Source organism: Anopheles darlingi, chromosome 2 (assembly GCF_943734745.1).
Source record: "Anopheles darlingi chromosome 2, idAnoDarlMG_H_01, whole genome shotgun sequence".
Classification (NCBI taxonomy): Eukaryota; Metazoa; Arthropoda; class Insecta; order Diptera; family Culicidae; genus Anopheles; species Anopheles darlingi.
This window is the reverse complement of record NC_064874.1, coordinates 39,393,450-39,409,402: the sequence shown is the minus strand read 5'-3', so window position 1 is coordinate 39,409,402 and position 15,953 is coordinate 39,393,450. Positions and strand designations below refer to the sequence as shown.

The window sequence follows — 15,953 nt, the reverse complement described above, 5'->3', positions numbered from 1 at the left end:
CACTTCAAACAACGAGCACACATCGCACATCATCATCATCGTGGTCGTCGTCGTCGCCATCGTCAGAACAGCACAAGTCAAACAAGCACCGGTCGTCGGCGGCCATCATCGCTAGCGACAAAGGTTTTATGGATGGTTTCACCGCGCGATCCACGTACTTACACACATACACACACACACACCAGCAACAAAACGGTGCGCGATCGTGAACCACACGCCTTCTGCTCGGCTTAGAACGCGAACTCTGACCACCATCACGTTCTCCCTGGCATGCCGCATGGACCTGGACGCCATGCCGCTGCCGCCGCCGCCAAACAAAGCACAATCGATGAGTGTGTGTGGAGAGGGAAAACATTATTTCATTCACACGCAAAACAGCTGGCCGGCGGGGCATGTCCTCGGTGGTCCCATCGTTGGTCCTCGGACATTCGGGCGCGGGCGCGCGATCCAACGAGGTATTGATTAGCAGCAGCGCGGTGCGGTTGCTGACGATCATCGACATCGAACGATCACTGTGTGTTTGGCGCTCGATAGGTGGTCCTTCTCCATTTCGGCTTCTCCTGTCGCTGCTGCTCTTTGTTGTGTTGACAAGCGGTGCGCGGAGCACACTTTGGAACACCAAACGCACACGCGCGTGCTCGCGCCGTCGATCCTCAATCGCGATCGGGAATCGCATGATCGAAGGGGGCGGTCGGTAACACCCACCAGCGCCCATTTTTGGGGGGCCCCATTTCATCGTCGAACAAATTCATTTATCCGCCTTCCTCTGCTTCCAATCCAATTACCCCGGGCGCCGCCAATCGACCGGCTTCGATCGGATTCGATCGTCAGTGTTGCTGCCCTGTTTTGTGGAAAAAAATCCCCGGAAGAAGGGAAAGAGGAAATTGGGTGAAAGGGAAAACTTAATGAATCGACTCGTAGCCTTCACGCGGGGTGCCGGCGGGCCCCTGGGGTCGTCCCCAGATAATCAATTTGCCTCTCGGGAAGTAAGCTCGATTCTCGATCCTCCCGTGTGCCAAGAGGTCGCTCCATTCATGCCAACCAAGAAGAGCGTTCGGTATTAAGAGCTCTCCAGCCTCAACAACCACCACACATTGACACCGGACCGGGAGCGGACTCTAATCCATTGGTTCGATTGGAGTGGAGCGGTTCGATGTGATCAGATTTTGAAGACGAAGACGGTCGCCCCAATCGTAGCCCCACATCCACATCGAATGACTCGTCCGGAAGTCCGGATTTCCGTCCGGGAGTGTGGGTCCCGGCAATCGGAAAATCCAATTGATCGACGCGACAAGAACGTCGCGTTAAATCGCGTCAACCCCGGCTCCGGGCGGGAAACGAGGGACGGGGACGGTGACGGGAACGGGGCTTCTACGGAAGTTTTCCTCTGAGGATCAGCAGCAGCGGAAGATCGTCCCCCCCTCCCCCTTTCGGTTGGTCGATAATCCGTTAAAATTTCAATTTGCCATCCCCAATCCCCGGTGGCAACGGTTTCGGATTTGGCCCGGAGAATGTAATCTTCTCGCTCTCTCTCTGTGCATCTCTTTCCCTTTTAACATTCTGCCCCGGAGGATGGCCACTCGATGCCGATCGATGCTGCTGCTGCTGCTGCGGCCCTTTAATCGTCTTTTGGTCGTCGTCGTCGTCGTCATCATCGTTTGAAGCGATGATCAAGCGGAGGACGCCTTCCACGTTCCACGGCACTGACGTAGGTCCCTTCGCTTGGGGTCCAGTTTTTAAGGGGCTGGCCACGGGCCGTGTAAAGGTAATCTCGTCCACTGGCCCGACTGACGACGACGATCATGAAAACGCTCTGGAGGGCCACAATGATGATTGATCAAATTGCTGACGGGCGACGGGCGCTCGCTCGCTCGCTCGCTCGTTCGTGTGTGTGTTCTCTGTGAAATTAAATACTTCCGCTCGGGGGGTTCCGTTTAGTTCCGTTTCTTCTTGGAGGGCCCAGAGTGGCCCCTAGATTGCTCAATCCACGCGGGATGAAATTGTGTCATTCCCCGACGAGTCGGTTCGTCATCGTAGCCCAACCGCGTTGCTCTGTTGCTCTGTACGTGGTGGTGGTGGCCACACACGGATCCAACCAAAACCGGATGTGTGGTTTTGAATTTGGCCCTTAAGATGCTGGGACCAGCGCTGGGGAAGCAACGTCGCGATCGCGAAATGAAGCGCGGACGACGACGACGACCGCGACGACGGTGGTGTCCGATGTCGTCACCACTGGAGGGCGCAGCGCGCATCACACACACGCGCACATCGCAAATGTAGATGTAGACTAATGATTCTGCTGCCTCTTCTGTCTCTGCCTCCTTTCAGATGTCCCAACGCAGATGCCACCCCTGACGCCCGGCACCAACAAGAAGCTCACCGAAGTGCTGTACGCCTCGTTTGCATCCTGGGAGAAGGAAGTACAAACGTTCAAAATCACCAAAGGTAAGCACACCACTACCAGTACACCTTCCTTGCTTCCTTTTTCCGCCTTCTTTTCCTTATCTTCGACGCCGGTGGCCATCGAAGAATGGCAAAACGGCGAACGCGATCGCGCGATATTGCCGTTGTGGTTGCTGTTGACGGATGTACGATCGCTAGAATGTCCAGGATGTGCTGGTGTTCCATTTCAAACCTTCGAAACCCCTTACGGATGGATTTCTACTATGAAATGATCTACACGACGTTACTCGGACCGACAGGTGATCGATTGCGAACCACGCGTCATCCATTTTATGATCCAGACTCGACTCTGCACTGCGTAAAACCGGGAGCGAGGGGAAGGGCCACCTTAATGAGCACTTCTCACAGCCAGACACACACACACACACACAGTTTGTTGTTACCTTGGCCTTTAGAGCACCTTGCGGCCAACTACGTAATGCGTATCGATACCGATCACCAGCCACAGCCAGCCAGCCAGCCAGCCAGCCACCAGTAGCGAGTCCCTGGAACAATGGAAAACCTGGGCGGCGCTATCTTAAGCCAAACATCAAACATTCCGTCTATGCAAAATGCGTACAGAGATCATCATAGTGCGGACTCGGAGCCTCCTGACCTCCTAATCTGTGCGCAATCGGAACTGCTTGGAAGTTTCTCGACACCCACCCCGCGATGTCGGTTGATTTTCGTTCACTTTTCCTTTGTTTTGTGGAGCGAACGCGCTCACGATGGTCACTACGATGGTTTTCACTATCCAACCCCAGCTCCGGCCCAATGTCGGCGTTCCCATAGCAGCCGTCAGCACAGCATTGAAGGGCGGGGGGAACAACAGTCCCATGGTGTGGTCTCCATGGTCATACATGGTTGTGTACGTTCGAGATGACCTTCAGCGCCACGAGTGTACGAGTGTACGGGAGTGTCGGTAACACCTAATTGACGGTGGCCCAATTGCCAAAAAATGCAAAGGTCAAAGTCAAATTGGCCATCTTCTCGGGCGACTTGGTGCAGCGGCCATCCGGCAGTCGAGCGGCTATCCATGGGGGCGAATCCGTTAGCAATTAATATTTTATGACCCTTTGTGTGGTCCGGCATCCATCCTCCCCCTCAGCCATCGGACTGTGTCCTTCTCGTCTTGACGTTCGGTCGGGTTCTTCACTCCAAGGGTGAGAATGGCACACACAGGTCTGCCACATTCTTAACCACCACCACTACCATCTCTGACCTCCCTCTTCTCCCATTACTACCGCTGCTACCATTGTCTGATTGTTTTGTTTTTAATCTTTTTGTTCTTTTCGGAAACTCTTGCTGCTTCGTCCACGAACGACGGCGACCACAACGACGACGACGACGACGCAGATCCACGGCAATGGACGGCGGAGCACGTGCTGATTTGGCTGAACTGGTCGATCAAGGAGTTCTCGCTGGAGGGCGTCAACAAGGAACCGTTCCAGAAGATGAGTGGCCGTGAAATCGTCGGACTCGGGCGCGAAGGTTTCCTCGCAATCGCACCACCCTTCACCGGCGACATCCTCTGGGAGCACCTGGAAATACTGCAGAAAGGTAAGGTTGCGGAAATCGCAGAAGTCGCCAAAAGAGTAACCAAGACAACCAACCTCTACGGCAACCTAAACCACCAAACGAGATCGGTTCGATTGACGATGTTGCTCGGAACAAGACGACGACATGATGCTGGTACTGTTCAAGTGGCAGCTAGCGATGAGTTGTTGCTGTTGTTGTTGGCCACTGATTTCGACCGCAGTGGTCACGATGAGGGTCGTCACCGCTCATGTCGAGACATTTCAAACCATCGACTCATCGTGAGGGCGGCACTACCATCATGTTGCTGACTGCCTGGAGAGCGTGCCGAAGAAGAGGATGGTGCTGATGATGCACAAATTGGAAAACCACCACCAGCGCAGGACCGCAGGAAAGCCCAGCAGAATTTTCGGTGACACACAATTGGCATTAATTGTCCTTGTTTTTTAATGCTATTTTTACTGCTAAGGCTCCTGGTCCCTTGCAAAGCAGGCGTTACGTGGTTACCACACAATGAAGCGACAATGTAAGCGCACACTAGATGGTCACTATGCGCGCGCGCGCGCCTACTTGGTGGTGGTTGCACACGCATTGCGAATTGCCCACCAACGAGCGCTGTGGAGACAATGAAATCAGATGGTACGACACACCAACACACACACACACACACACACACGCACATGTGCGCGATGTGCGTTTAATGAGATTTTAATCAATGCAGCACCCCCTCTTGGATGGGGTGCAACCGGTCGTATGTATGCAACGGCAACTGCAATCCAACTCAGACTGACCAGCAAGTACCTGGTGGCCACACAACGACACACACACACACAGAACGATGAGATCGCCAAACGGTGATCATGCAACGTGACGGTAACCAGCGCTGGACATGTCCATGTTATTTGAGTTCTGTACCGTCGGCACCAACGTGTGTTCCGTTGCACCACCACTCTCGGCGTCATTGCGATGTGACGATGATGTGCATGCGTGCCATATGTGTGTGTGTGTGTGTGTGTTTGTGACGAAATGAATGCAGAACGTAGGAACGATCGGTACCATCAAAAGCATAATCATAGGGCGAGGAGTAGCACCGTACTCTACCACCAAATGGAATGACAATAAATCATCGAGCACAATCCACGGTACATCATCATCATCATCAACCAACTAACATTGTGCGTGTCTGCGACCTAGGACGATGATCATGTTGTTAGTACTGCCACTGCTGCTGCTGCTGCTGCTACTACTAGCCCAGTGCACTTACAGAGAACGGGGTCAGCTGCAGGCCAACAGACGTGGATGGCAAGTGTCAACCAGTGGGCGCGCTACCCCCAGGCAAGACAATCGTCTCGTGCGTTTCTCGTGCGCTTCTTCCCCGCCAGTGCGGCTCACGATCGTGATCGTGATTGAGATTGGATAATTGGCTCGGATTGCCATAAATCGGTTAAGAGACCAAAGAGCAACGAGCACACGGGGGGGGCGTCCCCCCCCTACAAACCGTACCCATGGGGTTAATTGAGTTAACGGCAACAGAGCACCATCATCCTCCACGGATTTGCCTCAATTAACTCGATGAGCCACCCGGGCCTATTGAGGCCTGTTGCTGCTGCTGCTGTTGCTGCTGCAATGAGCTACCGAGCATTGCAATCAATGTTCTCTCCCAGTCTGGGCTGCGGGTCAAAAGGTCCTTCGATATGGTACACAGATTTAGAGATTTCTCTGTGTCCGTCCGTCAATTGACAGGAAGGAAGATCCAACACCAATTGGCGTCGGAACAGTTTGATTCCGAATCCCCGGCCGAGTGATGATTGAGTTTTGGGCAGCCGTCTTCGAAATTTCGTGAATGAATTGCGTTTGCCCTTTTCCAATTCCCAAAGCAACCGGCGACATTCACTGCCTACGCATCATCCATCCGGTTGTCAAAAAGATGGAGCGTTTGACTTGCCCCGTAACCTTAGCAACCGGTTGATGTCCTGCCATTTTGTCGCTCAAATTCAAATTCAATCGCTTCAAATAGAAACATTCCAACTCTCTTTTCGCGTCCTTCTCGAGGTGCACGAGTAAAAGAAGAAAATATGTAGGAAATAAGATCAGTGAACGCGCGCACACCTTGTCCTCCTCCAGGTCGTCCTTCATATCGTCGTTGTCGTCCTCGTCGTCGTCAATCAGAGTCCGATAATGCAATGTTTAACCCGGATAATTTCATGAACGCCGGTCACAAATTGAATTGCGAGCGAGAGAAAGGTAGGGAGGGCATGGAGAGGTCGAGGGCCAACCCTTTTTTCGTTTTAGGATGGTCCCTCCTGAACGTCCCCGGGCACACAGACATAAAGTGCTTTTGCGTGGCCGCATTTGCGTTCCCTTCCGCGTTCCTCGGGCCTGGGCTGGATGGATGCTGGAGTTTTTGGCAAATCAAATCAACGTCCGGCGAACCGTTCTAAAATGGAACAACCACTTTTTTTGTGGGGTTCAGATCGGGCGCGCCCTAGCACGCCACCGTAGTAGAAGCGCAACAGGCGCCCGGGTAGGGGCGGTCCATTGGCTTGATTGATTGATAAATATGGTTTTAGGTTTGGTCGGTTCTGGGCATGTTGTGTTTTTGTTGTGCGTACGCTCGGTCAATTGATTTATCAAAGAAGTCGACGAAAAAGCGGCAGTGAGGAGAATTCTAAAACAAGGGGGAACGGATTCCTTGTCGTCCTTTTACCGACCACGTTCGAACGCGACGCGACAAAAAACTCGAAGGGTCGTACGACTAACCATTTTCATGTTTCTCTCTCTCTCTCTCGTTTCCCCCTTTATGCAGATTGTGAAAAGGCTCTCCTGGAGCATGGTCCTCCGCCTCCTTCGGTGGCAACCGGCAACACAACCAGCAGCAGCAGCAGCAACAGCTACGATGGTTGCGGTGTACCAGCGGCGTCTGCCGGAGCGGGAGTTGGCGTTAACGAACTCAACGAGTACAACAGTGCCCTTCAGCGGTTAAGTGGCCAGCAGCAACAGCAGCACCAGCAGCAGCAGGAGTATGGTCGTGGTACGAGCAACAACACCAGTAGCAACAGCACCCCTGCCTCGAGCGCGACAACGCCCGGTACGACGACACCCAACAGCACCAGTACCACCTCCAACAGTAACAACAACAACCACAGTGGCGGTAGCAGTGGCAGCAGCAATAGCAGCAGCGGAGGTGGAGCAAGAGGAGGTAGGTGCTAGATATCATCAAGATCGTCCATAGATGCGCGCGAGCGCCGCTCGATCGATCGTCTTTGATCGACTGTTCGACGTAGCAGTAGCTTCCATCCTTTCAGCAGCAAACCCCCTTTTTCATGCGCTCTAGCGCCGGGACCTTCTGGGAGACGAGAAAAGGGTGGAAGGAGGAGGAGGATATGTGCGTGCAACGTATAATTAGTTCCAACATCCAAGGCAAGCCGAGCGCCGAGAAGAAAGGATCATAATGAGTCGTGCTCTGTGTGTCTGTTGTGTCTTCTCTCAATCCAAACCCGTTGAATAGGAGGGAGTCGCAAGAGGAAGAAGAGTGTTGGGTGGAAGGAATATCGAAAAAAGGTTTTTATTTTCCACCCTCTCTCCTCTCACCCCTGGCGGGTGCTCTCTCGGGTCTATAATTTTGATCGATCATTCGCTAGCGGCCCGGCCCGGCAGGGATATAAATATTGAACTGCGCGGCGTTGAAGAATGGAAATGGATGGAACTCGCGACACTCAGTGGCCACCGACGGCGGGTCGCGTCTTGCTTCCCTTTTTTTTTTTTTTCAACAGCAAATGGCCAACCACCACAAGACCCCTCTCGGGGTCTGATGAGACCTGGGTTGCGGTCGGATGGAGTGTGTGTTTTCCATTTCGTTTGATTGCCGACTGTTGGGGAGTGGTTGGAAAACACTATGATCATGTGATCGATCGATAGGAAAGGAAGAGGAGGAGGAGGAGGAGGAGATAGTGATGGCGGTGCGATGGTAGCGAGAAGTGCGCCCTCTAATAAACCTTCTAAACCAATACGCGCGCGCGATCGATCTCCGAAAGGTGCACACTCATTGGCCACCACCGATGCTGCTCCTGCTGCTGCTGCCGGCTCTACTCCTGCTATTGGTAATGGACCAACGATCTCGTTGGATCTCGCTTTGTGTGCGTCCCAAAAATGCCAAAGCACCGACCAAGGGAGCTGGAGGGTGTCCAGCAAGCTCCAGGGGTTGTCAACGGACCATTTTGCAGTTTTAAAACGAAGGGGACGAACGGTCGGTCGGTTGGTTGGTTGGTTGTTCCCCGTTCATTTTCGATGATGATCACCAGCAATACGACGGTTCTCTCCGCGGTCATGTCACGGTCGAGTTGCTGCCCTCTCCGTTGTCCCTCTGCACACTCTGTGGCCACAGTCGAGTTGCTCCATTCATGGAAATCAGTCCCGCGAGGGTCGACAGAAGGGGGTGTTCCATCCCATTCCTCGTCCCATTCCCTCTGTGTTTGTGATTGATGGTGAGTGAGTGGATGATGATGATGATAGTGGACTTCACTTCGGTCCCAGGTGTTGTTGTTATGCTGGAATGGAATGATGGAAGCTGCATGATGTGCAGGTGTCCTCTCCCGGAGCATTGGATGCCATGCTCTCTGGTATGAAGGAGACCGTTCCTCTTGCTGCTCCTCTTCGGCCTCCCTTTTTGAGTGCTGCATGAATGAAGCCAGTCGTGGCCAGTGCGGATGAATGAGCGTATGCCTCGTCATGAAGCGAATGTGAATGAAGACGCCAATGATGATGATGGAGGAGATGATGATGATGTTTGTTGTGGTGCACCGCGTTGATCGTGCGAACCACTAAGATAAGAACTACCGCAGCAGCAACAGCAATATACTCCGTGGCATCGCTTCTCAGAACCACCCGGTCCGATGATAAGGTTGAGGCGGCGAACCGTCTCGCTGCTAGCTGCTTGAATCACGCGCGCCACGCAAATTCCCGGCGTACTCGAGCGGCCATTTTGCTCGCAGTGTGTTGTGACTCAAGGACGCGGCAGATTGTGCTGCGGGTTTTTTTCTTCTTCCCCCCGTCCGGAGAACCACAACGTGACAGTAGTGTGTGTTTCTTGGAAGACGCTTGCCTGCGAAAGTGGAAGCGTTTCTCGAGGATTCCCGTTTTGGTGGTGGCGTAACATTACACCATCATCATAAGCATTAGCAATAGAAGCAACAGGAACAACAGCAACAGTGCGCGCCGCACCGCCTTTTTAGACCATTCCGGATTCCAAAGCAGAATCGGCGTTCCTCCTGTTGTCGGTTGTCTAGAATCTGGTTCACCTTGAAGCTCACTTCCGGTACAGGAGGACATTCAGTCCCCTCTTCTGTTACCTGTTGTTGGAAAACCCTGTCACCCGACGGTGTGTCGGTCCAAAAAAGCCGTTGAGAACCCTTTGGAAAAAGGGTGACCAACGAACGACCCCGGTGGCCATTGGAGCAACGGCAGCAACGGCAGCAGCAGCGTCATCATCGTCGTCACCGAGCGTCGTCGTCGTTACCCTTCAGTGCATTTCGGTTCCTCTCGTCCGCCACTGTGTGCCATCCATCACCCAGCACCCACTGCCCGGTTTGTGATCATTGTTTTCACTCCCGCGCACCCGTGTATGTGTGTGTGTGTTCCACTCACTTCATTAGAAACTTCCAACTTTTCGGACCAAAAATGGGGGGGAAAATATATGGCAGGGAGGGAGTTTGGGGGTTGAAGAGTAGAAGTGGGGTTTGGACAGCAAAAAAGCTCTCCTCTGTGCCGGTCCGTGGCACATGTAGGCTAATGCAGTACGTTGTCGTTGTCGTTGTTACTGCTGCTGGTGGTCTGTTGGTCCCCTCGATGGACAAACGAACGACGAAACAAACCGATGAGGGTGATCGTGGTGATGGTGGCGGTCCAGCGGAACGCACCCCGGTCCACGACCACGGCCAGGTTCCAATGATGCCAACATACATGCAAAGCGCGGGACAACGCGCGGGTCCATCGCGGGCGCGGGTGTTCTCTGCCGGTTTAAAAATCGTCCAACCGTTCCGAGCGAGCGTGTGTGTGTGTGTGTGTCTGTTAGTCGTTGGTCAGATAAAAACAAAACAAAAGAGACTTCCTCGCTGCTCGCTTCCACCAGCTTTGCTCTTCCTTCCTCTCATGACGAGTTCGGCTTCTGCTTCGCTTTTGAAGGGGTGGTTAATGTTGTTGTATGTTGTTTCGCAGTTTTACTTCGCTGCTGTTGCAGGTGTGTGCAGACGCTACACGCGCTGTGATCACTCTCACACCACCGGCATACACAACAACAACAATGTCAAACGGTTACTGTCGCAATGATGATGATCGTTGCAACGATCGCGACAAGTTATCGGTGATATCGATCGGTGGTCAATCCAGTGAGCAGACAGCTTCTCATAAATCTCAAGGAGGAGTTGCCCTCAAGGACTCGGGCTAGATGTCAGTTCGACGCACCCCTCCGCGGCCAACACTTTCGCTCTTTTTTATACTCCAGTTTTGACCTCACGCAGGCGCAGGGGTGAAGGAGAAGAAAAACAAAAGTAACCAAACCTTGCCCCACTTTGGGCCCACAAATTTATGATAATAGAATTTCGGAAAACTTATGAATTAGTTTTCCTCGGTTGCGCGCGCCGCCTACTTTGGCTTTTCCTTTCGCGCTCGCACACCACGAACACGATACGATGCCGCCCGATGATGATGATGATGATGATGATGAAGGTGGTGATCGTGGCGCGCGGTCCGTTAAAGAGGTTGCTGTTACTGCATCGTGCAGAGCATTTTCCCTCTCGTGGCCGGCCAACCAAGAAGGAATGAAGCGAAGATGCCCACCGGCCCGAAGATGGCGTGAAATGCGGGTTAAGGTTGCTAGTCCATGCTGCTGGTGCTGGTGCTGGTTTGATCCATAAATTTTGCGCTCGACAAGAGACGCAGACACCCTCCCTTCTTACCGCCTCGCACCCGCCACGATGGCCTGACATAATCCCAACCGACCGACCGACTCGACCAACGGAGGCACTCGATCGAACGGAGCAGCGAATGAATGTATCTTTAAAAATAGCAAAAACGGTGCCACTAATGTTTGCTCAATTTTAGCGGTGCGCGCGCGTGCACATGCGCGTGATCGGCGGCTCTGGACATCAGCGTGTGATGTTGATGTTGATCGGTGGGATAAACCGAAAAGGTCGTTTGTTGTTGTGCTGTTGTTTTTTTTTTTTTTATCTTCGCTCGCTTCGTTTCTTTCTCTGCTCTGCTCGGTTTTTATTTTCCGATTTTTTTTGTCGATTGTTTTTCATTGCGACATTGCAAACTCACCCACCCACGGCGTAGTGTATCGTGTGGCTGGCTGGCCGGCAGCTTAGGTCATGTGTGTCGTTGATGCGCGCACCGCGATTGGCGATCTCGTCTCGATTGCGTCTCCATCTACGTCGAGGTGCCTGGGAACCACGTGAGGCGAAAGAGATTGTAGTAGATCGCGACCCCCCGGCGCTGGGGGGGAGGCCAGACACAGACACGCCTTAGCGCTGGCGTGGCCGGCGAATGTCTTTTCAAAATGGGAGGACGGAGGCAACTCTACTGTGTTGTGGTCGATCACCCCACCACCTCCTGTTCCTTCCAAACAACATTCAAATGAGATCGCCATTGGTGCGATCGATTTGGAATTGGATTTGGATTTAGATTTCGACAACTAAATCCAACCCCCATTTTTTTTTTGTGGTAGGGGGTGCGATGATCGATCGATCGTGGTCAAGCGACATCCATCGCGCTCTGACGGGCAGCAACGCAGATGTCGAATGGTGATCGTGATGGAAGGTTTGACCGGTTTTTTTTTTTTGGTTTAATACAACCAAGATGGTTGTTGTTAACATTGTTATTAACAGGGTTCATTGTAACAAGACAACTAATCAAATTGATCTTGGCATCAAATCATGGTCAACACATTCGAATGAAAAGTAATTTTGTTTGAAAACACAATCTATTATTAGAATATTGTAATATTGTCTATATCATCTTAAAATAATGCATCAATTGTGTTGAATTTCGAAGTGTTATAACTTAGAACATATGCAGAAGGATCTTTATGAAACACTCTGCGACGTTGAGGTTTCTGATGCTTTCAACTATTATTCTACTCCAACCCGTTGAATATCTATACTCTGCTTAGAATAGAATAGAATATCTTATACTCTGCTTTTTCCATTTAGATCAACCATCCATTATTAGATCTACAAACTCAAGAGAAGTTTGTGTCTAATAAGTAAAATCCAAATGGAATTTTGACCTGTTAGTATCTGGGCATACTCTTTTCTAGGATAAACTCAACAAGACTTCTATTAAGCAATTAAACTTAATGCAAAGTACTGAAGAACAACGTTTGATATTACAATAGCGTTTTCATAATATTGCAAAGGATGTTTTCTAACAATTATATTCTTCAGAACCATTTAAAGTAACCCTGAAAAGCATAAAATGTTAAATTCTACTCAGCGTCAAGCGTCATCCCGGCCTAAGGTGCGCTCTGACCGACCAGAGACTGATTTGGTCCGCAACATACCTTGACCTGGCGACCGCCACTCCAGACATTCTTGTGCCCAGTTGTTCCCATTACCCAGTCCTCCCCATAAGAAGCGATCCGAATTCACGATTTCAAGGTCACTTCCGGTGGACATAATGACACCACCATCAAACCGCCAGTAGTTGAGCAGCAGATGCGCATCGCCACAACATCGCATCCAGGTGCAGCAGCTGCAGTTTGCATTTTTAATCGATCGAACGAATGGGTGGACGCCTGAGCGTGTATGTGGCCAGTGCTGTGGTGGTGTACTGTGTGGCAGATTGTCTTTTCTTTATCTTCATGTTCCTTTGAAACTCCGGAACGTGGCTGACACTCTACCGACCAGCGATAGTCACTAAGTCCCTTGAACGACGATCTATCTATCGGATCCATACACCAATGGACGCGTTGATACGCCGCTTCTAGGCGTCTCCGCCTCCATCGGGGAGAGTGTGTGTCATGTGTGGTGTTGTTTTCGCATTCCCAACCCAACCCAACCCCTTGGGAAGATACGGAATTTCCCCCTCGACTCTCGACTCTCTATCTCATGCAAAGTGGTTGCCTTTTCGATAAGCGGTCCCCTGCGCGTCGTTCGCATTGTTGCTATCAGTGGAAGGGAAAAGCCCGCTCCACAGATAGCAGTTTACCAGCACTATCTTGGCCGCCAACCCTTTTGCCGGTTTTGCAAGGATCGAGCACGGGGCGAGTGCGCACTGTTGTTGTGACTGTCGTCATCGTCGTCATCGTCGTCATCGAGAGGCTGAATAAGCGTTTAAGTGAATTAGCGAACGCACTCTAACCGCGCATTAGACGCAGAGACGGCTCGTCCGGATGGCCCATGATGGATTGTTGGTAGTTCCTTCCTTCCTTCCGGTTCCGATCCGAGTCAGGAAAGTCAGGAAAAGCGCACTCTGTCTCTGCTGTCTGCCGTCTCTGGGTGTCATTTGCATAATTACGCTGCGTCCAAAGATCAATTACGGTTCGGTTCGATCGAGCGTTTTTAATTGATATCCCTCCCTTCCCGTCTCCGGACCGGAACCGGAGCCCTCGAATAAGCAGAAAAGGGAGGAAGTAAGTCTACTACTACTACTACTACTACTACTACGAGCTCTCCCATGCAGGAGAGGATGAGATCGATTAATCATTCGGCTTGATATGCGATCTACTCCGCCTGGTGGGGCTTCCGTGTTCATTCCGGTCATTACTCCAACTCAAAAAAGCACAAAACCGACAGACAGACGGTCACCAAAACGGACGGGCGCGCGGACCTTCGACAAGATTGGAATTAATATGATTTGCACTCGATCCGCGATCGTTGGTTTGCGATTTCTTTCGGTTTTCCTCCTCTTTTTTGTCGGTTTGCTGCTGCTGCTGCTGCTGGTGCTGCGGGCGCACATCCTGAATAGCAGCACGATCACCTCACCTCTTTGTCTCAACCTCAGCCGCACTTAAGTGGTGGTGATCGCGGTAACCGCGAAAGAATCAACGGACGGCGTGTGGTGGCGATCACGGTGGCGACCGGTTTGCCAGAGCCAGAGAGCGCGCGAGCGCGTGCCATCGCTGCAGCAGCAACACTTGATCACCGCCGCTGCCGCTGCCGCTGCCCCTGGGTTGGGTCGCCGCCGGTGCAGCGCACTAATTTGAATATAAATGTGTCTGTGCATGTTTAAACAGTTCCCAAGCGAAGCGCCAGTCCAGTCCAGGCCGGTCGAGCCATTCCGTGGCCTCTGCAAAGAGACAGAGACAGAGAGAGAGAGAGAGAGAGAGACACTTTCTCGTAGCACCAGGAGCATCGCTGCTGCTGCTGCTGCTGGTGCTTGGGAACTTCCTTTGGCGCTTAAGAAAGACGATCAAGCCCGTCAAACGTGTGTGTGTGTGTGCGTACGTCGTGTGCCACCTCATCCCACCGTGCGTGTGTGCGCGCACACCTAACGGTTCACACTTCCGGCGCGTCGTCCGGCGCCCGGTCGAAGCGAGGCTCCTCCGACCGATCGATCGATCGAATCCGGTCCTCGTGCACACGTCGTGAAAACAACAACAACCAACTCTGTGCCAACCTCTTGAGAACTCATCGATCGATCGAGAGACACACGCACGCACACACACACGCACACAAGCACACGCACAGAGAGAAAGGGATGAATTATGCTAATCCAATCCGCGGCCGCGTGCGCGCGATCGCAACGGAACGGAAACGAAGGAACGAACGAACGCGCAAAAGCCAATCGTTAAGCTGTCGAAAAATTGATATCTTGGTCGATCGGTCGATCGGTTGGTTGGTTGGTTGGTCGGTTGACCCTCGAGGCGCCCTCTCTCTCTCTCTCTCTCGTTCTCTCTTTCTTTTAGGCTTTCGGTTCCCTGGTCCGGAAGCCACCTTCTCCATTGCCATCACCACTACCGCAGCCTAGGGGTTGGCTCATTTCCGGTTCCTTTCTGGCGGCGCTCTTGAGAGATGAGCGAGCGCCCGAAAGGAGGCCACGTATCTCCGTGTGTCCTCTCCTCTCCGACCGGTAGAACCTTGGCTTGTAGTCTCCTTGGCTTGTACTTGGCACGTCATTAGAACGAATTCGCTTCCAGGGATGGAACTTAATGTTGTTTACGCGAAGAGAAGGAGTGCGGCGGTATCGTCGCGAATCCAGAACCCTGTGGCTCTTCCTTTTCTTCGCTCTTCTGCTCTTCCAACGTTCCGACAGTCCGACGACGACGGCTTTATCTATAATGAATATTCTATTAAACTGTTGACTGTTCCTCCGTCACCATCGTCGTCGTCGTCGTCGTCGTCGCCGTTGTTGGTTCCGTTTTCTGGCGGTGGTGGCGGTGCGGACGTTGACGTCTTTCGGTGTCGCCACTAGTCAGCAGAGAGAGAGAGAGAGAAAGAGAGAGAGCGAGCGTGCATTGGTCTGACCAATGATTCGTGTTTGCGCCGCACGCATCGATCTCTCCCGGTGTCTGCTTTTTTGTATTTTGTACACGCGTGCGCGTACGCGGCGGTGTGTCCTAGGCAAGACGCGCGTCCAATGGCGCGCGAAGCGGAGCCGCACCGCCTCCCTTCTCATCCCATTCGCCCATTTGCTGGAACTAGAATAGACAGCGCGCGGATCGGCGAGCCCGGACCGGATGTTTGAAATTAAACGCCACATCAAGGCAGAGGGAGAGAGAGAAAGAGAGAGAGGGAGAGCAAGAATTGCTGGAAGATGAACAATGGCCACACGCACCTCTCTGGAGGGAGGGTGATAGGGTGGCAGGCCACAAGGGAACGAGCAATAAACGATCACCATCATCATCATGATCAGTTGTGTCGAGTGAGTCCGCCGGCTCCGAACTCGAACCGATCAACCGCATCATTGAAGCCTTCTCGGAGTGGAGGAGGCCACTGACGGGGTGGGGGGAGCCGTGAAAATATGTTTCCTCTCCCCCC

The 15,953-nt window shown here is 52.4% G+C and overlaps 1 protein-coding gene across 2 annotated transcripts in view; it reads left to right on the top strand.

Moving 5' to 3' along the window:
* Positions 1-15,953, top strand: part of LOC125948524 (ETS-like protein pointed) — a 118,189-nt gene that overhangs the window by 79,991 nt on the left and 22,245 nt on the right. For both annotated transcript variants that reach the window (XM_049674697.1, XM_049674696.1), the window contains exons 5-7: positions 2,329-2,445; positions 3,799-4,002; positions 6,785-7,177. In XM_049674697.1, the coding sequence (XP_049530654.1) occupies positions 2,329-2,445; positions 3,799-4,002; positions 6,785-7,177 (714 nt within the window). The remainder of the gene's footprint in view (positions 1-2,328; positions 2,446-3,798; positions 4,003-6,784; positions 7,178-15,953) is intronic.